Here is a 27,140-nt window from a genome sequence, read left to right on the forward strand (position 1 = left end):
GAGATCACTTTTTTATTTAGAGTAACATTCAATCAGATTGGACTTGAAATTACTAACATTTGGGAAGATTACAGTAAAAACAGAGCGAACATTTTTCTGTGTGGCTGTCTCAAAGAGCAGAAGTAACTGCAACACAGCGATATTTAAAAAGTCAGTGACATTTTTTACTGCATGTCCAACATTACACAGATAAACTCTAAAACAACAATAAAACCATGTGTAAAAACAGAATAGCTGTTTTTAATAGTTTTACCAAAATTTTCTATAGCCAAAGGCAGGACCAAATGATGAAGGCTGTGAAACCCAAACTTCATGCTCAAAACAGCCCAAAAACTTTAGGCCTGATTAAATCCTTCTCTTAAACTGAACTCACCTTTGGCTTACAAGATTAAACGCGTGGCAAAAACCAAAACGGTGCCTTTAAGAGGTTTCAAATCAGTGATTACATAAATATATTGATGAGAAATATAAAATCATCATGCCGTAGCCTACATATTGGTTTGTTGTTATGATGCAGAAGAGATCGAAGAAGAAAGTAGGAAAGTTGCCAGGTGCTCCCACCCAACCAGGACCGAGCAAAACTTTAGCAGCTGCACTTCCTCAGAGTGGTCTGTCCACAAGTGCAAAGTGACTGGAGGAACTTTGTGAAGACATACAGTGCTACGGGGACCAAAGATGAAACCTGTTTTTTGTTACCAGGGATATTTGACTAAAGACTAAAGTATTTGTACTTTTGTGGGAAAAATGTGAAGGAACTGTGTTGTCCATTCCATTTGATCCCTGCATTCAGATGTGTTAATTGACCAGACCAAGTCAGACCTCTTCTGCTTTCTGTTACAGCCTCTGCATTCCCTATATGTTGATAACTATAATTATTACAGAGGATAGATAAATTCAGTCAGATTCAAAAAATTCTTATGTAAATGCACGCCGTCTTGTCTGTCTTGAACCAGTTCTCTGTGTTGTAACCAATAATCTAATATGTCAATTTTACTGCATCTAACCTCATTATGTTTGGACTAAAATGCAGAACATGCAGTGATTTATTGAACCAGTCAACAACCAGCCATGGTACTCTGTTAGACAAACCTCCTTATTGATCCATTAAGCAGACAGCCACATGATGTAGACCCAGACACAAGAGCTTTGATGTATTTTGAGGAATTTAGGACAACATGCTTCTTCAGGATCTAGGTCTCTTACAGTCTTCTTTCTGACCACAACGTGACAATAAATCTTCACGTTTGTGTACCATTAAAAACGAAGTACAACAGTATAGACATTAAATCTACTATGTTTGTTAAATCTACTATGCTAGCATTAAGCAGCCTTTAACAAACAGCACATTTTCACCAAGATTATTTTGGTCCTCACAGGCCTGAACATGAAGGCTATACTGAACCTGAAAGGTAAATCTCTTAACACTCCTTTGGATGTTTAAGGAGAGTGTCTCAGGTAAATTAGATTTCACCACAAATCCCCAGGTAATTAACACCACAAATTGAAATATCAGGACAGACATGCCAATTCACCAAACTGCCAAAACAGCTGTGTAGGATGAAGATGATAAAGAGTGCAGAAACATTACCTGGTACCATATGTAACTTGTGTTAGCTGTCTGATCCTCTCTATTATCTTCAGGGCTGCCTCCACGGATCCAAAGTAATCCTCGTGATCATCGCATTGCTGTTTTGATGTCCTCGCTGTAAAGACTGCTCGGTTCTGACAGGTAATTCATCAATGACATTAACTATACATGGAGCCCCATTCATTTGCTCTATTACCACAAGCACCACGCTGAGGATCTGAAACTTTTTACTGTAATTGGCGCTATTCTTAGCTTCTCGCCTTTAAACACTTGATTGGATTAGCTTCGCGGTTTGACAGCGACAGGTCAGAGCCACCAATAGCGGGTGGAGTGAGATCAGGTACACCGATTTAACTAATCCGTCAGACGCCCAAAGGTGCAGTGGATCTCCCGGTATAGGTGCGTTACAGAGAAGCCTGGGAAGGACGAACGATCTCGGCCAAGCCAGTGGACAGTAGCCTGCTGCTGTAGGGCTGCTCCCCAACAATGGTCATTACACTGCGGGCTCTCTTCGAACAAGGGGTAAGAATCCGTAGTAGCCGTATCTCGCCGCGGGAGTCGGTGCTGGGACGTTTATCCATGCCGCTACCCAGGTCCTTTGCGCGCAGCTGGTCTCTGCAGGCCCCGGGGTATCTGCGCAGGGACGAGGATAAATAACAACCATCCAGGGTAGTGAGGTGGGCGCAGGGAGAATTTAAACTACTCAGCGCTAAGTTAACGTAATTGTACCTAATGTCCTTAAGTCACATGCCTTCAAGCAGAGCATGGCTCCGTGTATGCTGTTGTAGCATATAGGAACTGATGGATGAACTCTAGATGGTACCCTTCCACTATCTATGGGTTTCTGCAGAGCCTATATGAATGTCATCGTCTACAAATGATCCCACGGTATAATGGACAAGAGATGAGATGTACGGGCTTACGGAAGATGCCAGATATTTCTCTGATCGTGCTAATAACAACATTCAGTTCATTTAATAGCATTTGAGATCAGTGCTGCATCACTCTTCACTGGAAAAAGACCAAACGACTAACATTGAAAAACAAGTATATTGTTAATTTTATGAAAAGCCCACTCTGCTGCAAATCACAACTACAGGGATAGTTTAATTAAGGAAATGAACTGTGAACTTGCATTTTGTCTGTCATGTATTCACCTATATCACTCATGTAAGAATCCCCTTTAGAAACATTCATCATGTTATATAATCACTTGCTTTTAGCTTGTGTAATGAAAACATTTACAGTCCTATGGTTACATTAAAAACAGAAATAATTTGATAAATAATAAGAATTTGCATACTAACTAACTATGTGATAAAACAGACTTAAAAAAGAAATAACAGCCTACAGATGCCTATATATTCCATCTATACTATTTTGTTTGAAGCTGTGTCTGTGTCACTTTACTGCATGTTCTCTGTGGACACTCACCTCCATCACACCTCTGTGAAGGATTTTGCCACAAGGACAGTTTGTGGGAAAAATGGGGAATCAGTTTCCAATGCATTTTGTTTCAGTCACAGAAAATAACGTGAAATACTTTTTGGTTTGTGAGCTCAGTCATCCATGAACCATGCAGCTACTCTCTCACTCAGTGTCTTTGTCAGGACTGTGTCGACATTGTACGAGATATAAAGCAGGGAAATATACAGCTTCATCGTTTACTCTTCATCATGCCATCAGTGGAAATGGGAAATCACAGTTTGTGCTGGATAGAATTATGGCCACTAGGGCTCAGATCATCCAGATAATATGGTCCTTTGTTCCCGGAGAGGTAACAATAAATTTGCCAAAGCATAAAATAAAGTCTAAATCATCGAGTTAAACGGAAGTAGTCTAAAAGAAGTTAGTATTTTCTGTTTTTGGACAAACGGGAAGATCGACAGATAGATAGGCGGAAGGAAGGATGGATGGAGGAGGTGGTGGGTGTGTCTCTGTGGATGAGTGACGTGCTGCTGGGACGCATGCCCCGTGCGCACTGCGCGTCCTGGCCTGTCAGTAGCAGCCAGATGGAAACGTAGGCAATGAAATTGGTGAGGTCATGTTTTTTAAGCCGCACAACGGAATAAATCACCCTTCAGCGGCAGCATAAACAAATAGTCCGCCGTTGCGGAACATTTCACCGCTGATCGGACCGCTCGGGAATCAATAGTTTGATGATTTGATGACAGAGGTAAGATGAGGATTCGCACCTCGGCTGCTCAGACGTGCTTATTGTTTGGCCGTGGGGGAGGGTCGTATGCCGCTATGTGCATGCTGCTTTACCGAGGCGGTCGTTGTGTTACATTGCAGCTTCACTCATTACCAAAATTACTATTATTTTCCATGTCGTTGTACTGTGTTTCGTTTGTCCACAGCGATCGCATACAGATTGAGGCTGAAGCTAATATCAACACCGACTGCGCACTGTTTCACCAACAGGCCCTGTCATACCACGATATGGCTGTCATTATCTCTGCAATAATGTCTTCTTGCTCAGTGTCCGGCTCATTCAGGCTGCTACATTTTAGCATGCACGGCTCATTTCTGATGCAGCCGTCTATATACAGTCATTTTACTTGCCAGCTACCTCTGCCATCGACAGGACAATACGTGGGGGTCGTGTAGCCAAGGTTAACACACTGACAACGAGAGAAGATGAATAACGGGTCGATAGTGGTCCCTCATTTAGTCTCTGCAGATAATCTGTGCCTTGGACATGTAGCAAGTTAGTATCTTCCTTTCCCCTGTGTGCGCCCTGCAGCCAATCTGCATGCGTGCACAGGAGAACATGAGCTCAACTTTGCATTGGGTACATTAGAGGATACTATGTGACAGAAAGTATTTGATTTCATAGGCTACATTAGAATAAATATGTGCATGGCTGAGATTTGAGGAGGATGCATGCAAACACGTGATGGTGTTCTAAGTTTTACTCTTGGTTTTATTATGATATGTCATTTTACATACAATAAATCTGAATCCTATCATTTTATTTTGGTAATATATGTATTTTTGTTAGAATTATTTGTGTTTTTCTTAGAAAAATACATCTTAACCACAACTGTCAGGAGCTGGGTTGTCCTTTTTAAAGTGTGTGCTTTGGAAGCCATTCATTAACTCATTAGGCTGAGGCAGCTGCTTTGACTAAAACAAAAGTTAAGTCATTAGAAGGAAGCGTCACACCAGGAATCGCACTGCTGTATTTATGCTTTTGGGGGAAAAAAAATAGATGTATCACACCTCTGTGCCTTCAAATCCATCTACTAAGTCCCTACCTCGTGAGTGCTGTGTGAGACGACTGATGTGGCTGCTGCATTCCTTGTAAATACTGCAGCTGACACATAACTGCAATCTAATAGTGTATCATTGATTTGGGAAGAATTTGTTGATGCGGCATGTAGTTCTAAGCATCAATACTGGTAATTGCACAGCAGGGACTTTAATATTAACACAGTGTGTGACTAAATAGGAATTTAGGGCATCAAAATATACCAAGTGATTAAAACTATAAGCCTGTGATTCCATCCCTGCACTTACCTGACCGTTATCCTCCATTATTACAAAAATTATGACCTACATTATACGTGTTATCTGCTGTGCAACACATAACTGTACATACCACACACACACACACACACACACACACACACACACACACACACACACTAACTGCAGTGTCATTTAATCTGTCATAAGATGAGCACAATTGTCTTCCTGTCTGACATATAAAAAGAAGCAGCATGTCTATTTTCATGTTGCGAGGGAGGTGGATGTTATGGACGTCTTTGTGACGTTGGAGGAACAGAAGGAGAGCTGACTCATTTCGTTCTGGCAATTATATCCCTCATATGGACTGTGTGTCGGGAGCGTGGAAGAAAGGGGAGGGTAATTCCGTCGCTTACATAAGCTTTGAAGAAAAGGAGAGGAAGCTGTTTGATTTCTCCTTTTTTAGATTTTTGGTGGTTTCGTTTGACGCTAAATGAGAAATGTTCGGGAGCATCATGCACGCAAATTGGCGTCTTTGTGTTGGGTCTTATCTGGGCTCACGGTCTCTTGGTGCAACTTGACCCAGTTAACATGTGCCTGTGGAGGACCTGCCTGTAGAACTGAGCTGGAGTCCTGGGCTAGGGTCCAGATGCACAGGAATTATCACTGGGCTTGGTTTTCCAGTGTGACAGAGTCACTCTGAGAGTTATGTTTCATATGATGGAGTAGACCTCCCAGTGGCCTGCTGTTCTGCCACCACGACTGATGATATCAAATCTTCCATCCTGGTGTGTGCTGATTCGCTGAGATAAGGAACGGCAGTGCTCGCCTCAAGTGTGAAATTCAGCAGTGTCTTTGCTTCTTTACTCCGAATCTGCTTTCTGGGGAGCAGGGATTTTCGTCTTACTTTTTTTTATTTTTGGCCTGTATCCTCAGCAGCTATTGTCATATATTATTTTGGTGTAGTTCCGGCAGTACAAAATATTTAAACGTGTGTCCCGTCTCCACAGAGGACTTTCTTGGATGCACAGAAAACAGTAATTGAAGAATTCACCATGAATAAAAACAAGAGAGAAAGAGAGTTCTACAGCCTAGATGTTGGAGACTCAACATTCACAGTACTGAAGCGATACCAGAATCTAAGACCCATCGGATCAGGAGCGCAGGGAATCGTGTGGTGAGTGTTCAACCCTCATCCATATTCAGTCAACAGATACTTGGTGAAATATGGGTTACCGTTTCCAGTTCATCACCAGGACATTCATGAAATATCTAAGTTAAGTCACCTTTTAGTCAAACTGAAATGTAAATCAGTTGTAAATTTTTTTACCACTTTGTTGATGACATAAGCACAGACCTCCAATCTGTTGAAGTTGAATATCAAAATCTTGTGATACCTATTTGCATTACGTTTGTGACCATGTTTTCAACTCATTTGCTATCTTTGTTCCTCAGCTCGGCTTATGACCAAATCCTTGAGCGAAATGTTGCCATCAAGAAGCTGAGTCGGCCCTTTCAAAATCAAACGCATGCCAAGAGGGCGTACAGAGAGCTAGTCCTAATGAAATGTGTCAATCACAAAAATGTAAGTGTGCAAATATTTTCTGATGCATTACATTTCCCCAGGGGGATACATGGTATTTAAGACTGGCAGAGTGTTAATGGTATTTGTATGTTTAAATGTGTATAGAAATGTTGCTACGACAAAATTGTTTTGATTTATGTCATTTTATCCCCACAGATCATCGGCCTATTAAATGTATTCACACCACAGAAGTCATTCGAAGAATTCCAAGATGTGTAAGTAACGAGATAGACATATAGTTGGTATTGTAAATAAAATTGTACTCCCTCTTGTGTGTTTTCTGAAATGCCTCTCAGGGGAAAGTCAAACTGTTTCTGCTCCGTCAGATACTTGGTGATGGAGCTGATGGATGCCAACCTGTGCCAGGTCATTCAGATGGAGCTTGACCACGAGAGGCTGTCCTATCTGCTCTATCAGATGTTGTGTGGTATCAAACACCTCCATGCCGCCGGCATCATTCACAGGGTAAGCATCGACTGGCCATGAACACACAGAGTCATGCTAGGACGGTGTCCTAAAGATGAACTGTTAAACCTGCTGTGATACTTGACACTGAAGTGTAAGGGCAAGCGGTCAACTGGCACGCTTAGAGGTGATGAATGTAGTCTTTTAATTACCAGCAAACCCCTCCAGGCAATAGATTAGATACATTTTGAGTTACTTTCAGATTTCTGTTGAAAACATTAGTGGAAAAACTTGAGTATTCGTGTCATTTTGTTATGTAAAACAAGTAAAATGTAGTAAAATATCCTTAAAAAAAGAAAAGAATTTCGAGCAGCTTTTGTTGAGCTGGTACAAATGTATGACTTCCAAATTGCCTATTGCAGGTGAACGTATCATTTTCCCACATGGATCAATAAAAAGCAGGTGTAAAATGAATGCATGCTCTGCGATTTACAACTGCACCTCATCAGTAGTATCAGCAACATGCAGGCGGGTGTGTGTCTCTCAACAAATCAAATTATGGCTACAAAAATGCCGTTACTGATAATGGATCAATAATGGCTACTTACTTAAAAATATATTAAAGAAAGATAAAGAAAGAACAAATTAGAAATTATTCCTTGTTAGAATGAGGAGTAGCTGAACACCAAGAAAAAAAAAAATCAATATTGTAAAATGCTGCTTGATTCATCTGGAACTGAGGATCACCTCAGTAAGCACATTTGTACTGCAGAGAAACACGGAGATGTAAACTGCAGGTTATGTGCTAGGTTTTACTCATGAACTCTGATATCATGTGCCATGTACAGACAACAAAGCTGGTCAGTATGTTATAATGTCTGATCTATTTAATCTCAGAACAGTGTTACAGACGCTTCCTTCCTTTGTGACGATTCTTTTGCTTGAATGCACGTCTTTGCTTTTTATTGACAAAATCACCATCGAAAATATAATCACATTTTGGTGCGTGTTCCTTGCAGGACCTCAAGCCCAGTAATATAGTTGTCAAATCAGATTGCACACTGAAGATCTTGGACTTCGGCTTGGCCCGGACGGCAGCCACGGGCCTCCTGATGACACCGTATGTGGTCACGCGCTACTACAGAGCACCGGAGGTTATCCTGGGCATGGGCTACCAAGCCAATGGTGAGTGATGATCTTTGGACTGTATCTGCCACTTAGATACTGCTGATTTTCAGTGTACGAAAATGAACTGCAGCTACACCACAGTAGAAAGCTGCTTTTTAAGGTTTTATATTTGACATACATCGTACAGGGACCTGAAGATACGTTTTGCTGTTTAACACTCTGTAAGCTGCATGGTGCTTCTGTACAGGAATTTGTTGTGAGAAGATGCTCACTAACTAACCTCTTTAACCGAACTAACCTGTTGTTGTGCATTCCTCTCACCTCTTATCGGCTTTGTTTGTCGTGTTCCACTTCACTAGTGGACATATGGTCTGTGGGCTGCATACTGGCGGAAATGGTTCGCCATAAAATCCTCTTCCCTGGAAGGGACTGTATCCTTGTGTCTTTTAAATACTTCCTCCCTCTGTTAATTCTAACTGGCTTTGTAAAGTCTGTGTGCTATTTGCTGTTGCAGAAACTCTTGATTTTTCCGTTTTGTCCCAGGCTGTGGGGACTTGTTCATATACCCTAGTAGTGCTAGCATTTCCTACTTGAAGCCTTCTGGCAGTTATGTGCTCTACATTTTCATCAGCATGTCAGTTACTGTTTCCCTCTGATCAACAATGCTCTCTCTCTCTCTCTCTCTTTCTCTTTCTCTCTGTCTGTCTGTCTTTCTCTCTTTCTCTCTCTCTCTCGCTCTCTTTTTCTCTTTCTCTCTCTCTCTCTCTCTCTTTCTCTTTCTCTTTCTCTTTTCCTCTTTCTCTCTCTCTCTCTCTCTCTCTCTCTCTCTCTCTCTCTCTCATGAGCTCTCTCCTATCTGGCTGTTGCTGCATGGTCTTCTCTCTCATCATCGCACCATTGCCATTCTGTTGACATTAATCTCACTTCATTTGTGTTTTTTTTTTTGTGTCTTTTTCTTTTTTCCTCTTCACCATTTTGTTTGCATGTCCACCTGCCTGTCATCTAAATGTCCACCTGCAGTGGATGTATGGTCAGTGGGCTGCATTGTGGCCGAGATGATCAGGGGAAGTGTGTTGTTCCCTGGCACTGATCGTATCCTTCCCCATCATTGTGTCATCACTTCATTCAGTGTGAAGAGATCCACCACCATCCTCAGACTTTTCCCTCTTGTCACTCCGCTATTCCACCCGACAAACATCACCTCCATCATTGCTCTGCTGCACTCACCTATTGTGAGAATTTCCAGCACAGTCAGATCATAATAATGGCAGTAGTAGCTGAGAGAGCATGTAGTTATGTATTTGCTGCCTACGAAAGCAGTAAGTGGCTGCATCACCATAGATCATGCAATCAAGTTGTGCGCGTGGTGTGCGTGCGTGCGTGCGTGCGTGCGTGCGTGCGTGTGTGTGTGTGTGTGTGTGTGTGTGTGTGTGTGTGTGTGTGTGTGTGTGTTTGTGTGTTTGTAGACCTCATAATCAGAGCTGCTGGTGTGTGAACCTCAAAGAAAGTTAAATGTCACGCTGCCCTTATGGTGTGTTACTGTATTTATGTGCAAGTAAATAGAGTGCGTGTGGCCTTTTTCCTTAACATTTACACTTCAGACATCGACCAGTGGAACAAGGTAATTGAGCAGCTAGGCACTCCATCTCAGGATTTTCTAATGAAGCTAAATCAGTCAGTAAGAACATACGTGGAAAACAGGCCACGCTACGCTGGATACACCTTCGAGAAACTCTTCCCAGACGTGCTCTTCCCTGCCGACTCTGATCACAACAAACTGAAAGGTAGTGTTTTTTTTGTGTATTATCTTATCTAAACCATCAGAACATCCATGTATCAAACCACATTTACAGGCTTTTTGATTAATAGCATTATCATCTTATGTATTTGTTTATTTTCTCCCCTCAGCGAGCCAAGCTAGAGATCTCTTATCCAAGATGTTGGTGATTGATGCCTCCAAGCGCATCTCTGTAGATGAGGCCCTGCAGCACCCTTATATTAATGTTTGGTATGATCCGGCTGAAGTGGAGGCGGTAAGTGGATTGCTGATAGGACTGCATGATCCTTAAATGTGTCACATGACATTTTAATTACATGACTTCAAGTGGAAAGTTGGCATCGATCTTGTGCCACTGAAGCCATTTTCTCTTTCTCAGCCTCCTCCCAAGATCCCAGACAAACAGCTGGATGAGAGGGAGCATACCGTGGAGGAGTGGAAAGGTTCGACTGCATAGTCAGCTTCTTAACACTGCACTTCACTTTTCCCTGACAGTGTATTATTTGCCAGTCTGGCTCATGGGGCAGCGCTGGAATTTACCACAATGCTAGGATGTATTACTAAAGGGTTTATTTTCAGTTATATTATAAGTACAATTTCCAGAAAACGCTGAAAGTCATACGCTAAGAAGTCAATTTAGATAGCTGAATCTTTTTTTTTCCACTATATTGATAAACAACTGCTAGTCACTATTAAAGCTATCCACTGTAGTTAATACATCAAATTTTGCGCAAATCAGTTTACAGTGCAATAGAAATGGTCAGCTGGTCAGATTTTCAGATTAGCGTTTTATCAGAGCTTATTTTTCAATTCAGGGGAAGTTAAATGGTAAACCATGTCTAAAGAAATCCAGTGGCATACAATCATCAGTTATTTACAGACGTTGTTACCCAAGGAGCGTTGTTTCTCCACTGTAGTTGCCAGAGGGCGCGTTGTGCCACTTGAAATACCCTTTTAAAGCCTCTCAGTCAAGGTTTTCCACTGTGGGGAACCTGATTCTGTGGGGCGGGGGATTGTGATTGTGAGTAAATATCACTTTCAGTTGTGCAGCAGGATGAGCTCATCCACAACCCCTGCCAGGTGATAATGACCCCTGCACTCATTTTTAGAAGGGTCACTCCTGCACAGCTCGTCCAAGTTAGAAACGTGATGCTGTATTGGACCGTACAGTATGCCGTACACTCAGAGTGTAGAGAAAGTATATCATATCCTGTGATCCATGCATCTATGATTGCTGTTTGTGTCCTCAGCTTGACATTTGTTCTGCAATTTAATTTGTAGAGCTGATTTATAAGGAAGTGAGTGAATTGGAGGAATGGACGAAGAACAGGGTGATAAGAGGCCAACCATCTCCTCTAGGTGAGTAATCATTATAATTTTGGGAGATGAGAGGGTGGAAATTATGAATCAGTACTATTTTTGTTTGTTAGAGGAACATGATGAGTTTTTAGGCTTGAATGGATTTTCACAAGATTTACTTTCCCACTGTTTTTATCACTCACTGTGTGTGATTGAATAAGGCAAAAATAATGTTTTTTTTAAAAATTTCATATTAAGTTCTCATACATAACCCTGTAAGAGCGAATTTGGTGCTTTGCAGTTTAAACTCGATATTTGGGTTAAATCTGGGATAATTAAAATCATACTTATAAATTACATATAACCATTGTTTTAACATTATTGCAACATTTCAGTATGATGTCGAGCAGTGTGAGAATAAAGATTACATATTTTGTTAATGAACTCATAATATTTCAAGAATGCTGCAATATATCGTGACGTTGAAATAATTAATGAATAAAGCCAGAATATTTATATCTATGTATTTTCAGAATATAGTTTTAATTCACTCGTAATTTTGATTTCAAGAGTGATGTTTCAAAGTAAGCAGCAATGCAGCAAGGGGGCCATAGAGATATGTATATACATATATGTATATATACAACATTTTGTACTTGAAGCAGCTTTTTTCTTGTATTTCTATTACTTCATTTTCATACTGACTTTTCTCAAAATAATTTGAGTATATAATCAAAAATGTTTTCCTAACGCTGTTGATCTGGTTGTCTATCAAATTTATTTTTTATTTCAACCATACGGTCTTTCAGGGAAATTTGGGTCAGTTTTAACCTGGATAGCTTTTAAACCGGAGGTGCTGTTTGCGTGTGAATTCTGCACTCATCAGAAAATGGCAGTATCATCTGTCTTTCAATGTAACCTATGCGTTGATGTGTGTTTTTCGCAGCACAGGTGCAGCAGTGATCGACAGCCCTCCTCAGCCCACGTCCTCCTCCTCGTCTTCGGCCAACGACGTCTCATCCATGTCCACAGAGCCCACTGACCCCAGCAGTGACCCCACCATGACCTCTGAAACAGACAGCAGCTTGGACAGTCACACCTCTCTGGGTGCACTGGCCTGCTGCAGATAACATACACATGGAATACACACACAAACGCATATCTACACACAACCCTCTCCTCATCAGTGTGCGTGTGATGGGAGAGGGTTGATGCCAATGAAACTCATCATGTTAGTTTGTAGAGCTGCGCTTTTAATGTACAGTTTGTTTTTATTTCCCCCCGGCCCCTTTACTGCTGTAAATGATTGTGGTTTGAAATTGTATCATTATTACTGTATTTTTGCTGCAAATAATCAGAGTATGTTTTGATGTGAAACTGATGTATGTGATGGAAGAGAGGGATTTGAGTGTTCTTTACACATTGCTGTTTTTTAGCTACTGCTACAAAAGTCAACTACCATACTGTTAGCACTGTAATATTATGTTGAGTATATTTTTTGAATTGTTCATTTGGCATTTTTTGTATAGTTTTTGGGACAAATTGAATGAATCTATAACAATTATGTCTAACAGTAGACTAGAGCACACTTCATCTTGGATCATAGTGCAAATGGATGAATTTATTTTGACATTGTTCCTCATCTTTCTTGTAGAAAGCATCCCTTGGTATACCAATTTAACGGATTTCCTTTTCTATCATGCCAGCTCTGATTGTGTGCATCTTGACAAGCAGTCTAATGGTCTGTTTCCCTGACACAATTTCTTTTTTTACTATAGCATACTGTAAACTGACTGTATTTTAACTTGTATATTTATTTAGATGTAATTTGTAGGTGACGGTCTGTTGGATGAGCAGGAACAGGGTGAATGTAAGTGAGTAGAAATGTGGAATAGTAAGGAGCCAATGACTACTGTTAGCGCTGTAACAAGTTAATATAGGCCACCCCACTGGCTGGAATGAGTGCCGTGTTTGGGGACTGTCAGCAGAGACTAAGTCTAAATTAGTCACTTTATCCTTTTGGCAGGTTCTTTCAGACATGATGTCTGATATTTAACATATTTGATTTAAGTGCCCTTACTCAGTTCATTGATTTTATTTTTTATTTTTTTTCAGCCCTCTCTGTGGCAGATGCTCCTCTCTTCTGTGGTGCGTCTTTCTGAGTTCTACCTCACACATGCACACACTCGAACACACGTTTTTGAAGATGCAGGATGTATATCGTGGCACACATCATCTGAAAGAAATGCGAAAAAAAGATCTAGTTTTTTTCTGTATTGTGTTATTTATTTATTTATTTCAAGCTAGAAGGCGTCTATGTATGTAATGTACATTTTGTTCACAAGTACTATTTCTATGCATTTTGTTGAATTTTTTTTCTTTTTCTGTGCAGTATAATTCATGGATTAGTATAGTCAGTGATTGATCTGTACATTTGACTGTAGATGTATGTATGGTTTCTGAGAGTCAGGAAACATTTGCTACCTGCCATAGTAACCTTTGGATGTATTTGATGGCTCAAATTTCCAAACTGTCCCTTTACCCTTTTCATGGTTGGGCACTCCAGGCAGTAACCCCTAGCATCAGCTCCCAGAATGCAATTTGGGGATTGTGACGCATGTCCTGACCCTTTCTTGGCCACATTTCAACTGACTTATTGTGGCGTCCTTTTTTGTGTTTTTTCCCCCTCATCCATCTCCTCAAAAATAGAATCAATAGAATAGACTTTACGCATGAGTTTTCTCTGAGAAAATCTGGTGCAAATTAGTGCAGGTAGATTTAGAAGAAAGAGAGGAAAGCCATTGAGCACCACTGGGATGATTCTGTAGTCATCACTGTCAGCAAAGAGCTAACCTTTTGTGGTGTGTTTTGGGAAGGCCAGCTGTGTGAATTTTAGCCTTTGGATCTGAAATTGCCTGACTAACAGACCAATTATATACATCAGAAATGGAAACTGTCTACCTTCAACTCTTGCAAATAAAAGAGTTGAATTTTAATGTCTCACATTGGTTTTTCTTTTACTGTCAAGTTGACATTTCTTTCAAGAATAAGGGGATATGAACATTGTGTGTATGGGAAGACGACCTCATATTATTAATAAGGCTTTTTCTGGTTTCTTACAGAGGAATTTAGTAAATATTTGTCTACATGACCTACGGTGTGAAAGGGTGAGGAATGACAAAATGAGAGGTGCTTGGTCCAGAGGAGTTCTCGTTTGGCACCGGCACTAGTCAGTGTAGGCACAAGACAGCCGTACTAAAGAGGGCAGGATGGCAATTAGTACTGCACTAGAGGTATTTGGTCTTCAAAGCTTTGGGGCTGGTTGGTCGTCCCAGTAACTGAGCTCCTCCTCTGCTTTTGGACCAGATGAAGGCAGGTTGGTCTGGTCTAGTTGGTCCGTGTGGCTCCTGTGGTCAGATCTCCGAGGGTTTTGAAGAACTCCTCCATCTCTTTCTGGAGGAGAACGTTTCGATTTTCTGCATCTTGGTGTGCCCGTTCCGAGTTTCTGAGTCGTATCTCCAGCATGTGAAATTTCTTCTTCTCCTGGTCCAGCTCCTCCTCTAGGCGGTTTACTTGGGCCTGGTACTTGGAACATGACTCCTCCAACCTCAAAGGAGAGAAGAAGAAGTTATAGACACCATTTTATGCTGTTTTTAATCAGTTATTTGAGAAGGAGTGACTCATTCTTACTTGCGAATGCAGGTTTCATAGCTTGTCCTCTGTTTCTTCAGCTCCTGCTTGAGCTGGGTCAGCATGCTTGGGACAGTGTCATTTGTTGCTGTGGGATCATCCTCATTGCCGCTTGCACTGTGATCCAAAGTATTTGTACTGTCCCTCACCTCTGTGGGCGTTTCTTGACCCTGTTCTAATTTCACCGCCGTATTGCTTCCCTCTGGCTCAGACAGCGAGATCTCAAAGGATGTCCAAATGGAGGAAGTGTCGGCAGGCAGGCTTAGACTGGAGGGGGCTACATTGTCGTAGGCAGACAGTCTGTGGGATTGGTGGGGGACTCTGTGAGGCAGGCATGTTTGAGAGGAGTCTTCATCAGAGTCTCTCTGCGAGTCCTTAAGTGAAAGAGTGGTTTCTTTAAGGGAGAGGGTTGAATCCTTTATAGACAGAGTTGAGTCCTTCAGTCTTTCTCCAGATGAGGTGGTGCGCCTGTGAGCTCGGAGGGACGACAGGCCATTCATCAGCCAGTTGCTCCCACCAGCTGCTGACACATCCCCTGCAGATCCCCCCATTTTCCCCTTTGGCCCCCCAGAGGCCGCACTGCCCTTGAAGGAGCACCTCCAGGAGGGCAAGGCTTTAGACTGTTTACTGGGGCTAACAGCTACTTCACTTCCACCTTTCCCTTCAGTTTTGCTTTCTGCTTTTCCGTCCACTTTGTCCTCTGTCTTGCTTTTGCCTTTCCCTTCAATGCGACTGTCCTCGCCCTTCTCTGATGTAACAGGGCTTGATGCGGTGGACTTACTGTCTGTAGGAGGGGTGGAAGATTGAGTTTTTTCTTTAGGGGTTTTGGAGTTTGTCCCTGAGGAGGGAAGGAGGTCAGTGTCTTCTTGAGGAAGCCATTCCACTTTGCACCGTTGGCTCTCCTGTTGCTGCAGAGGAATCTTTATCTCAATTTCTGGCTCCTCACGTTGGTAAAGTTGTGAGTGTTCACTGATCAGCACGGTCATCAGGTGCTGCACCTGTGAACTTCCTGTTTGCAATGGAAAAACACACACACCCATAAGTGCCTGAGATGTTTCATGGCACTGATTGGAAGACATGGTTTTGTTACAGATCTTTTAAATTTGCAAATTAAGAAATTATCTCCAACCTTCCATCATGGTAACTGGATCCTCCACTCTGGGCCGAAGGATATTCGGTCCAAACACAGTCGCCAGGTTCTGAACACTCATCTTGTTCTCATTGGAGTGAGACTGAACCTCATCCAGAAACCTGAGTATACAAAACCAAAAACATAACATATCTCCAGATATGTAAACTCCTCAATGCTGACTGCTTTAGTAGAAACCCACTTTTTCATTTAGTAAAATTAAAGTCACTGAAAAGGTGGACTGAGTCATGATTGTGGCTGGCGTGTGGGCTCTGCTTCTGATAATTATTCAGATACAGAAAGCAGAGAAGACATGTAATTGTGCACATTCACAGTCACTGATGTCACCTCCCCTGATGACGAGGAAGTGGGTGTAATGACTGTTATTTCTCTGGTCTGACAAACTGACAAATCCTCAATCAGGAAGCAGAGACTATAAAAGCAGCAAAAATAAAACCCACCACAGCAACATCAGTGACAGCTACTGATAAACTAAAGAGAGTTGATTACAAGACACAGTTCACTTACTTGCAGATGTATTTAAGGAGGTTGTAGTTGACCTGAGGAAGGGATTGCACCTGCTTGCCCAGCTCTGTAATACCCTTGAACAATAAAAGACATGTTCATTGGCAAGATGTTATATATATCTGACACATCTGCTATATATATATATATATATATGTACTGTATATGTATATATATATACTGTATATACCAGTAAAGTCTGAGGCAGATATTTGATTACCATTTCTTTATCCTTGGTAAGAAGCTGAGCACAAGAGAGAAACTGTGTGTATTTAGAGAATGGGATTATAGGCTCTGGCAGCTCTCGTATGTACAGCTTCAGCAGTGATGCCACTGTGTGGACGTCTGTGGAACTGTAAGAAAAATGGAGTGCACAGTATAGAGTACTATCCACATGGATAATGGCTTGTCATGCTGCTGTAGATAAAATGTCCCCTCCTGCTGCCTCACCTGTCAAACACTGGCTTCTCACCACGGTCAAAGGCGTCTTGCAGTTCTCGAACATGATTGGTCTGTCCAGAGGCCCTGAAGAGGCCCTCCTCCTTGAGTCCGTGTTCACGTATGAAGCACGCACACTGTTCGACCAGCACAGGGACCAGACGCTGAGGGCCACACTGGGCATCATACAACATAGTCTCCTCCAAATGCTGCCCAAAGACACCTGCAGTCACAACACAGGAATTGAACACCAGTCAAGTCAAAATATGTCTTAGGATGATTAAGTTCTGTCTTTTGAACATGTAAACAGTTGTTTGTGTTTGTACGTGTATGCATAATGTCAAAGAATCCCACCTCCACCAAGCGGAGCCCATATTGCTCTACGTATTGCTCTGACCCATTCTTCCATGTCACTCTGAGAGTTGGCCATCAGCAGGAATGATTCGTGGCTTATATTGGTTCGATCCTTTTCTCCAGCCCCTCCTGAAAACACAGCCATATAATTCATTACTTTCTGGATCAATATAGAAAAAGGAAGAACATATCTCAAGACCACTGTGTTTTAAATATGTGGAGACAAAACACACAACAGATACCACTTCTGCAAATTACTTTGCTGAAGTAATTACTGTATTGTATGTAAACAGGTGAATAGAAATATCAGTGTTTTCAATAACCTTATAAGCTCAAGCACCCCTGTAAAGTACAAAGACAGCCACGCAGCTCTGCCTTTCCTTCCTCTGGGTGAACACAGCTTGATACCACCCGGTTTGACATTTAGTTATTTAGTTTATTTCAGCCCAGTTTTGATTACACTACATGAAATTCTCTCTCTCCATGTCACTTTGTAATCATTTGCTTTTGAGGAGGTGGAAGAACAACTCAGATATAAAAAGAAATTCAGGGATAAAAGCATAAACCACTGGTAGATTTTCTACTACTGAAATGCGTCGTATAAAAAGCAGTGGTAGTGGATTCAGTAGGGGCTGCATGTGCCTTGCTGTATAGGCTCTATATCAGTACCTGCATTCATTACTAAGTCCTGCATTTTGGTGCATAGTGTGTTGTGTGAGAGAAACGACCCAGAAAGAGTAGTGCTCCCTCGGGACACCAGCAACTGCACCATGCTTCTCATTCAGTCTCTTCTCTTTCTGTTCAGGACCTTTTTCTTTGTGTATTTTCACTCTGTTATTCGAGTAACAAACTTTGTCAACAGAGTGATACTAGACTCCATCTCACATATTAAAAAAGGGCAGGAGTTTTTGCATGTTATCCGATTATTTTAAATTGTTCACGATATTTTGCATGACTGCCGACCATTTTCCAAAGCATGTAAGTGAATTTCACATCCTGAAAATAATTTATGAGATTGAGGATCTAATCCTCTTTTATGGTGATAAAAGTTGATTTTTTTTTTGTGTGTGCTTCTGTGGGATGAAGTGAAATAATATGAGGTTTCAAATGAGGTAAAAGGTCAGAATGATGAAAAATAATTACAGTATTGTTCAAAAGTTTAAGGCACTTTAGATGTTAAGATTCAAATCTATTAAGCAACACTATCAGAATCAAACAAACAGCCATGAAGAACTATTTTCAGCAACAAGAACAAAGAGTCCTGCAGTGGCCTCCACAAATCCCTGCTCTCATCATCATTGAGTCAGTATGGGATTAGATGAAGAGACAGAAGCAGTTAAAACAGACTACATCCACACAGGGACTGATTGAAGTTGTACAAAATGCTTGAAACAACCTATCTGCCATTTTTTGCACTTTGTATGAGGGTAACTGATAAATAAAAACTATTCATGGCATCATTTTTTAAACTACTTTACTTTACACAGAGCATATGATCTGCTGCATGTATGGTGTCATCACGATTTCAAGCTACATGCCCAAACAGATATACTAGGTGTGGCACCTGTGCAGCCTGAGTCCAGCTGTGATAGAAATCTAAAGTGAGCCCAGTGCTTTTTTCTCTTTGGCACTCACTACTGTACAGATTGTTCAGCATCACTTGAACAAGGTTTACCTATGTGCTCACTTACACAACAGAGTTGTCACCCTGCCAACTCACCTGGAATGATTTCAAAAAGGTGGCGACCAGGCTCGTCCTGATTGGCTGGCACCTCATTGACCTGACTACCCTGAAGAGGAATACAACCCTGTAGGAGAAAGGAGAGGAAGGTGTGAGGCAGACAGACAGGCAGTGGTTCTGGACTTGGATGTGCAGTGCATGTTAAACGAGTTCTGAGTATACTGGACTCTGGGCAGCTGTCCAACGCAGGAGGTAATGATAATGGAGGGAGGGATGACTCAGGGAAACATCCCTTCATCTACTTATCCCTCTGGTGCTTCCTGATGTACTTGCATTTCTGATCTCCCCAGCATTGAGAGGGTCAAAGGTCAAGTACTAAGTGCTTATTGCAGAACCACAGGGCGGCTAGTTACCACATTATCAGTGTGTATGTCAGGGCAATAACAACACACAACGGCTGTAATGGAGAGGTTGGGGATGTCCTAATGGAGGATGATTTTTATATGAAGGATGAATAGACATTTAGCCAACTGTAGTTAGACACCAAATATATCATGTCAAGCATGTAGCTTTAAAATTATGGTCATATAATACAAAAAAGGTTCTTTATTTTACCGAAAGGACAAAAATGTATTTTGTAGCTTGATTTAAGAGAATGGAAAAGCCATTTTCAGAATTACAGAACACATAATAGATCGACTGGCCTTGGGGCAAAATACCAATTAGAAAAATGCATGAATTCATGAATATTCATCTGACTTTAAACTTGAATAACTCCTAACATACAACAGTGCAGCCTTGCAACAGGTAACTGCTTTGAGTTTGTGTCATTTTGAGACACCTGTGCCTTGCTTTCATCCTGGTCCTTGTAGAAATACAGAGCTTCGGTCCTCAGGACAAACCATCGCAGCTGCCAGTTTTTCATGATACTGCGCTGTCTCTTCAGCCAGCCGGCCTTCAGTGCCTTCTCCTGATCCAGAGGAGAACAGGGCCTGGAGACCCGAGACAACTCTCCAAGCACCATACTTTTGGATCGGGCTGCAGGGATACACATAGTGACATCAAATGAGAGGAAGGGAGCTTAAGAGAAATAACAAAGACAGATAAGGAAATAGAGAGTGACATAAAGGCAGAGGATACATTTTATTTTGGAGATTTTCTTGTTTTCTGGCTTTGCTATTGTTATAAACATTCACCTAGAGACAACACAGTTGTTATTCACAGAAGTCTCCCCTGGTACAGCAAAGCCTAGAGGCTTCACCATGCATCCTGATTTCCATTTAATTCAGTCCACCAATGCAACGCCTGCATTTTGCAGCAAAGACATCCATGATTTAAGATGAAATCCATCTATCTATTCCAGTACATTTTCTTATGTATTTAAAATATCAATAAGGGCATATATTATTTCCCATTTCATTGCTGTACAGTAAGAAGTTTTGCTTTGGATCAGGCTACGCTTTTACTGCTTCACACTGATTACAAGTATAGATTATATATTAGCATCTGTATGCTGAAGGTATAGAGCAAAAACAGGGACAATGGAGTGATCCCCAGGGAGTCAAGGAGAAAGAGAAAAGAGAGAGATAAACAGAAGTAGAGGGAGAGGAGAGAAATCAATGCGTCTTTTTTTTTTTTTTTTTTCCTGTTAATTGCATCTCACTTTCTGCTGAGGACAGCAGGGAAGGTATCTGAGAGGGCCTGGACTGAAATCTCTCTTTCTGTTTCACTTTCTCTCTCTTGCTTATCAGCTCTCTGTCTGGACTCCTCATTTTATTTGTCCCCTCTCTGGATGTCCTTCCTTTGCAGAGTCATGATTGCTGGGAAGGGAGAAACCACATGGAGAAGTCATTAACAAAACTGTGTGCTGACAGCAGAAGCCGGCTGAGCAAGGTCTATTAATACAGGCCACATGGCCACATCGTGTCCGTCTTTATAAAAGAGACACAAAATCTCAAGGAGGAATTGATACTGTCAGCAAAGAGCCTTTAGTCTGTAAGGATTACATTTTCTTTAACCTTTTTTAGGAAATAATGTTACTTAAAGTGCATCAACGAATGACTAAACACATACATACATTCACTTAAGAACATTAGTGTTACTAACGAACTGTTTTATGAGGTTTCTGGTAATAATCCCTGGTGGTAGAAGTAGCAATAACACAATGCTCCAGTAGGTAAAGGTCCTGTTTTCAAGGTTTTAGATGTATGGATTTTGAGGTGAAAGTATCTAAATAATATATAATTACAACAAGTTTTATAAAAACCTACAATAATGCAGAAAAATGATTGAATACATTACTGAGTTATATTTTTTTTTTATATATATTTTTATATATATTTCTTTACTAAAGAATAAGTGTGTGAGCAGTATATTATGGTTGTAGTTGGTTGAGGTGAAGCTAATTCAAACTATTTCATGAGCCTTTGGGTGGTTTGATCAATAACTGTGTATACTGCTTTATAAACTAATCACATGGTTTTATATGTAAAATCCTAATCTGTAAATAAATGCATAACTTTTAAATTAATAGAAGTTCAAAATAAAGTAAACAATCTAAATATTATAGTTTGTATTTGAAGTAGTTGAGTGAAGTAGTTGAGTAAATGTACGTTGTACATCCCACCACTGAAGGATCAGAAGTTAAAGTGCTCACTGTGTATGTAAATGGACCCAGTTAGTGATGCATAATGTTATAATTACATTAATCATTAATGATGCATTGCTGTAGCATTTTGCTGTTATGTCTGGTTGCAGTGGAGTAAAGTTAAACTGCTTTATTTACTGTTGGGTACTTTGATTTATTAGAATGCATCACATTTGAAGCATATTATACTTAAGAGAAGCATGATTATCTAAAATAACTTCAACTGCAAATGTAATAACAAGCACAGTTATTCCTAATGAAATGTGATGTGACGTGATGTAGAACATCTAAAGAAGCAGAGCATGGAAATACTCATCACAGCACAGAACCTGTGTAAGTGCATAAAGGTAATACATTTTGGATATTAAGTCCCGCAACTGACATTGTTCAATTAATGTTGAAATTAATAATTTACTAAATCTTTTATAATTTATTAGATCATTAGCCATGTCTTTTCCCCATATATTGTCTAAATTAGACCATAAGGGTATTTTTCTTTTTTTTTTAGAGAAATGATTAACATAATACCATGATCAAAATAGTGCAGTATCAAAACTTATAAAACTATAGTTTGGAGAATCTCTTTGATGCAATAGTGAGGAAATGGTAAAATGGTATTTAGTCTTCTTGGTAATTTTACATCTACAATGTCTCATAATATCTTGTTGGACTAAATCCCTGTATTATTTATTCAGTATAATCATTTTGACGATTATTCAACTACACAGATCTGAGGAAAACTCAACCACATGATATACAGTTTCACCAACCACATCTTCCTTTGATACAGTAACTCTGCACTCTTTAACTGCTTAGGATTCGGGTCTGATATCTATGCTTCTGAGCGCTGATCCAGCACTGTGATGCCGTTGAATTTGCCCTGAATGAGGTTGCATAAAAGGGTCAGAGGAGAGCAGAGCTGGGAATCTAATCAAAGGAGAATACCATTACAGCAAATGAGAGATGGCAAGCGCACAAGACGTGGCAAGCAAACTGAAGTGGCTACTGCACTCCCCAACTATGTTCACGAAGGAGAAAGAAGAGGCACTTCCATTTCCCATCATCTTTTATGATCCTATTTTTACGGCTGGTCTAAAGTAAGTCAACAACTGCCAGAGGAAAAATGAAGAAACATCCCCGCCTCAAGCAACACAAACGTGAGGGTTCTTGAAAAAGATGCAATATTTTGCTCTGTTATGGCCATTTCAATTCATTTAATGTGAATTCAATGTGAAATTCATTCAAAGAGATCAGAAATCCTCAGTCTTCAGGTGGAAATACTTCTGAAACAGCAATTAGTTGGATACTTTGTCTGAAAAAAACAATATTAATCAATTTCCTTAAGATAAGGTGTAAACTGTCACAACTCCCCAAGCCACCTGAAACAGTGTGTCATCCAGAAAACACCTGCTAGGAGTAGCACAGCAAGTATTTATACTCTGAATTATAATAACCTCAGTGGCAGGAGGTGTTCCTGTGATTTAGAGCTTCCATATTCATCTTCACACGGTCATGAGAGGCATGTATACACGGTGCCCCGACTTCGGTGGCCACCCATGGATTTTGGCCTGCATTAAAGGAACTATGTTTGACAGTCAGCTGTTGTGATTTACTCAGAGTCACACATTCCTCCCAACAAGATTCTGTCACATGTCCAAGACCACAACCAAATAGACGGGGTGAACCTTGAACAAACACAGATGTGTGTTCAGGTGTGAACAAGTCAGGATGACACCATTGTTGGAGGAAGAATCATCTTTCTGGCAGCCATGTTAACTAAAATCCACAGTATCTCCATTAGAATCAAATCGTCTAGGAATGAGGATGCAATAATCGCTTGAAGAAGACATGACAGATTACATCATCCTGTAGTAGAGCCTGTTAACTCTCAATGAGCACCGGACACAACAGCTAAAGGCTCAACTCTTCAAATCATGCAAAAAAAAACTCAAGAGAATTGCCAGCAACAATGGTGACGAGGATGCAGAATGACACCGGTGTTTGACTCTAGCATGGCACTGTTACACTTATTTGATGCCACTATCAATGAGAGCACTGAGAACAATATTGATGAGACTCTATTACAAAGCCAGCTGGACAGATGAGGCTCTGCAGAGAGAGCGAGTGAAACAACGGAAAGAAGCAAGAGAGCACAGAAAGACAGAGAACAGAGAGAAATGAAGCACAGAGGAGGGATGGAGAGAGGGGAGGAGGGACTGTGCTTACCCCGGCGTGCCTGTTTTATCTTGGGGCTCAGCATGGTTACCGTTGCTGTGCTGCTCCCTCTCACAGAGACATGACTGCATCCCTCTGTTCACACACTATTCCTCTCTCACTCACACACACACACACACACACACACACACACACACACACACACACACACACTCTCAGAGCCACTCGTCGTTGCCTCGCCCTTTACTCCTCATCCTCTCCGAGCATCTCTCTCCCTAGCTCACAGTCTTGCACTTGGACTCTGTCTGATTTCACACTCATACATTCATACGTACATGCACGCACACGCGCACACACACACACACACACACACACGCACACACACACACACACACACACACACACACACACACACACACACACACACACACGCACGCACACACGCACACCTACAAGCACTTAAGCACACACTCTCCTCTTCCTCCCCTCTTCCCTTTCGTCTGACTCCCCCTCTCTGCTCCACTAGCCCGGCGTGCTGTTGTTCTCACATACCTAGAGCCCTGCCCACCCTCTCTCTCTCCGTCTCTCACTGTCTCTCTGCCTTCTGCTGCACACTCTCAGTATCAATTTCTCACCATCTATAAATATGTCTGGCTGTGTGTCCTCTGTCTTGTCACTCGTTCCTTTCTATCTGCTGCCCCATCACTCCACAGTCTTCTCAATCCCCCCACCTGCTCATGGAGATTTGATTATGGTCTCATCCGTACCTGAAGCACAACCTCAGATCAATACGTTTGATTTTACTGACACCATTCTCACCACTAAATGTTGGATGCAGAGCAAGTGGGCATGGCATTGCATTGTCTGTGCACACAGCTGTATGCGCAAGTTTGGGCAAATTACATATTATGTGTGGAAAGGAGTAATTGCACACCCTGCAGCAAACAGACATTTAAAATGAGCCTTTTTAAAATGTTAATTCACTGTTATATTTTTTTATTTTATTAACTTTAAAAGATAAAAACGAATATTAAACAGCAACAATGTGCAAATGTTTGGGAACTGTTTTATTCGTAATGTCGTAGAACTTGATTAATTAATCAAACCTTGTGGTAATGCTGAAAGAGCCTCTATAAACAAGTGACTGAGGATTTTAAAAAAAGAAGGTAATCGAAACAGAAAGAAGGTGAAGGCTATAAAAAGTTTTCAAAACATCAGTTTACAATTTCCACAGTCAGATATGTCATTAAGAAATTCCTAAATCAAGGGGAAGTCAAGACAAGATTTTCTGGTAAATCTTCAGATTCAATTTTCTGCTGGACCAAAAGGCAAAGCAAAACTTCCTTATGGCTGCAAAGAGCCTGCAGGAAGGTTTAGCTGACACAGGAGTGGGGGCGCATGGTGCTGTACAGCATTAATGCACAAACAGCTACATGGAAGATTCATTGGAAGGAAACCTAACCTGCGATATCATCACAAAAGGTAGCGTGTGCAGTTCGCAAAGTAGCAACATCTTACAACCTTACAAAATGTTAAGTATGTGGCATGACAGTCAATGGCACAGGAACCTATGCACTGATAAATTGCAGTACAGATTACTCTAAATATTAGCAGGTTCTGGATGCAAATGCCATGGAGTCAGTCAATAAAATGAAATTGAAAAGAGACTTCTACAGCAGGACAATGATCACTGTGATCAAAATCCTCAGTTAACTACTTAAAGTTTCTGGAATGGCCTTGCTGTCTTGAACATTAATGAAAATATGTGTCTAGATCTGGTTATATGTGCAAGATGGGCAAGGAGATAAATTGCCTAGGGGTGTCTAAATGTTTGCATCCAACAATATAATCAACTGCAGATGGATGGTGGGGCTGATAAATGTGTGTGAACATGTGTTTAAATCTGACAAAACAACACTGTACACTAATTAGTATCCAGACTCATTCGGGCTGAGATTTATAGTGCGAGGGTGAATGCCACACGACTCCGTTACTCTGTAATCTGTATGGTAAAAGCCACAACACTCAAGGGTGTGATGTTCTTGTTCCTGCCGAGTCTGGCAGGGTTGGAATGGATATGATAAAGCAGACAAATGCTGAAGTTCAAGACTAAAAGGCAGAACAGAGAGAGACACTTCTGGAAAGGAGAACAGATCGAAGTTTCACAGCTCAGTCAATCACTAATGGTTAACACTGTACACTAGTAAAGGCTTTATAGAGGATAACTTGAGGGCATAACTTTGGCTTTTGGCAGAGTAACCTTTATACTTTCAAAGAAACAGCCCATACCCTCACAGACAATGCAGAGGTCACACAGATAAGACAGTAGACAAAAATACTGTAGACCCATAATTTATATAAATAGGACAAATATCATAAAATTAGAGCTCAGCATCACGAGAGCTCAGACAGTCAGACAGTTCAATCATAAGGTACAACATAAGGCATCACCTTGCTTGATACAAGGATTATCATGACAAAACAAACAAAAATCGGAGTTTTACCTGCCAATGCCATTGGTGTGTCACTGATCTGAGGAGTCCTGGATGGTTTCATGACATTGAACCCGTCGGCAGTATATCCTTCTCCACTTGGGCCATTTCTGGAGCCAAAACACGCGCGCACACACATTCAGGGTCTAAACAATGACAATACTGAAATCTCAGTCCTCCACTTAATAGACAATCCCAAAGAAACAAATCAAATAACATCCCCATCCCCACAGAGAAGGGACTACTATGGTTGGCATTATTGACACCAGTGACGTGTGTCTAAGGAATGCTGATGTGAACAGATTCAGATAGAGGGAAAGAAATAAAGACAGTCATGCGAGTATTACTTGCCATGTCATTGTGGATAGGCAGACCAGACGACTCGAAGTCTGGAGCCAGACTCTCGGTGCAGCACAAGACGGCATCACATAGTCCCGAGCAGCTGCTGTGATAGGTACTGCTTTAGAGAAATAAAAAAACAGCAGTGCACTGCTGTCTTCTTCATTTGAATTTTCAATCTGTCTCTCACTCAGGAAGTGAGCTGCCTTGATGGAGAAGTGAAAATTGCTGACTTCTGTGTAAAAATATGTATGTATATAATGAGTTTCTGATTTAGATGTTATTACTGTACATTTCCCTGGCTGACAACAGAGCAAGGAGTCAATGCTCTGGCTGTTAATAGTGCTTTACCTATGTAAATCAAGAGGGAAGGTCACGACCTTTCAATATGAAAATCTCTCTAAATATACAGTGACA

General features: G+C 41.1%; 3 protein-coding genes across 8 annotated transcripts in view; 1 reads left to right on the forward strand and 2 right to left on the reverse strand.

Annotated features, from left to right (window-relative positions):
• The window catches only part of ptpn20 (protein tyrosine phosphatase non-receptor type 20), a 26,886-nt gene extending 25,026 nt beyond the window's left edge, over positions 1-1,860 (reverse strand). The window contains exon 1 of the mRNA XM_069144747.1: positions 1,589-1,860. The gene's annotated coding sequence lies outside the window, so the exon portion shown is untranslated. The remainder of the gene's footprint in view (positions 1-1,588) is intronic.
• Positions 1,669-14,249, forward strand: mapk8a (mitogen-activated protein kinase 8a). 5 transcript variants are annotated; one of them, XM_069144752.1, is made up of 12 exons: positions 1,669-1,729; positions 6,070-6,236; positions 6,515-6,644; positions 6,801-6,859; positions 6,971-7,109; positions 8,069-8,234; positions 8,537-8,608; positions 9,779-9,961; positions 10,086-10,210; positions 10,334-10,397; positions 11,236-11,313; positions 12,205-14,249. In XM_069144752.1, exons 2-12 carry the CDS (start codon positions 6,115-6,117, stop codon positions 12,381-12,383), a joined length of 1,317 nt encoding a protein of 438 aa, XP_069000853.1. In that variant the 5' UTR covers positions 1,669-1,729; positions 6,070-6,114; the 3' UTR covers positions 12,384-14,249. The 5 variants fall into 5 exon arrangements, with proteins under 5 accessions (XP_069000853.1, XP_069000850.1, XP_069000855.1 ...); XM_069144749.1 differs by lacking the exon at positions 1,669-1,729 and adding an exon at positions 2,019-2,110; XM_069144754.1 differs by lacking the exon at positions 1,669-1,729 and adding an exon at positions 2,019-2,110 and having other exon boundaries at positions 12,200-12,316.
• Positions 14,250-14,556: 307 nt separating this feature from the next.
• Positions 14,557-24,800, reverse strand: arhgap22a (Rho GTPase activating protein 22a). 2 transcript variants are annotated; one of them, XM_069144748.1, is made up of 10 exons: positions 23,944-24,790; positions 19,912-20,108; positions 19,110-19,197; positions 17,390-17,518; positions 17,048-17,258; positions 16,818-16,950; positions 16,601-16,674; positions 16,073-16,194; positions 14,944-15,952; positions 14,557-14,860 (listed from the first exon to the last, which is right to left on the reverse strand). In XM_069144748.1, exons 1-10 carry the CDS (start codon positions 23,975-23,977, stop codon positions 14,641-14,643), a joined length of 2,217 nt encoding a protein of 738 aa, XP_069000849.1. In that variant the 5' UTR covers positions 23,978-24,790; the 3' UTR covers positions 14,557-14,640. The 2 variants fall into 2 exon arrangements, 1 of the variants encoding a protein (XP_069000849.1); XR_011178011.1 differs by lacking the exons at positions 14,557-14,860; positions 16,818-16,950 and having other exon boundaries at positions 15,863-15,952; positions 23,944-24,800.
• Positions 24,801-27,140: the final 2,340 nt, after the last annotated feature.

This window comes from Embiotoca jacksoni, unplaced genomic scaffold (assembly GCF_022577435.1).
Source record: "Embiotoca jacksoni isolate LCO1_2020_lvr unplaced genomic scaffold, fEmbJac1.0.p SCAF_12, whole genome shotgun sequence".
Classification (NCBI taxonomy): domain Eukaryota; kingdom Metazoa; phylum Chordata; class Actinopteri; family Embiotocidae; genus Embiotoca; species Embiotoca jacksoni.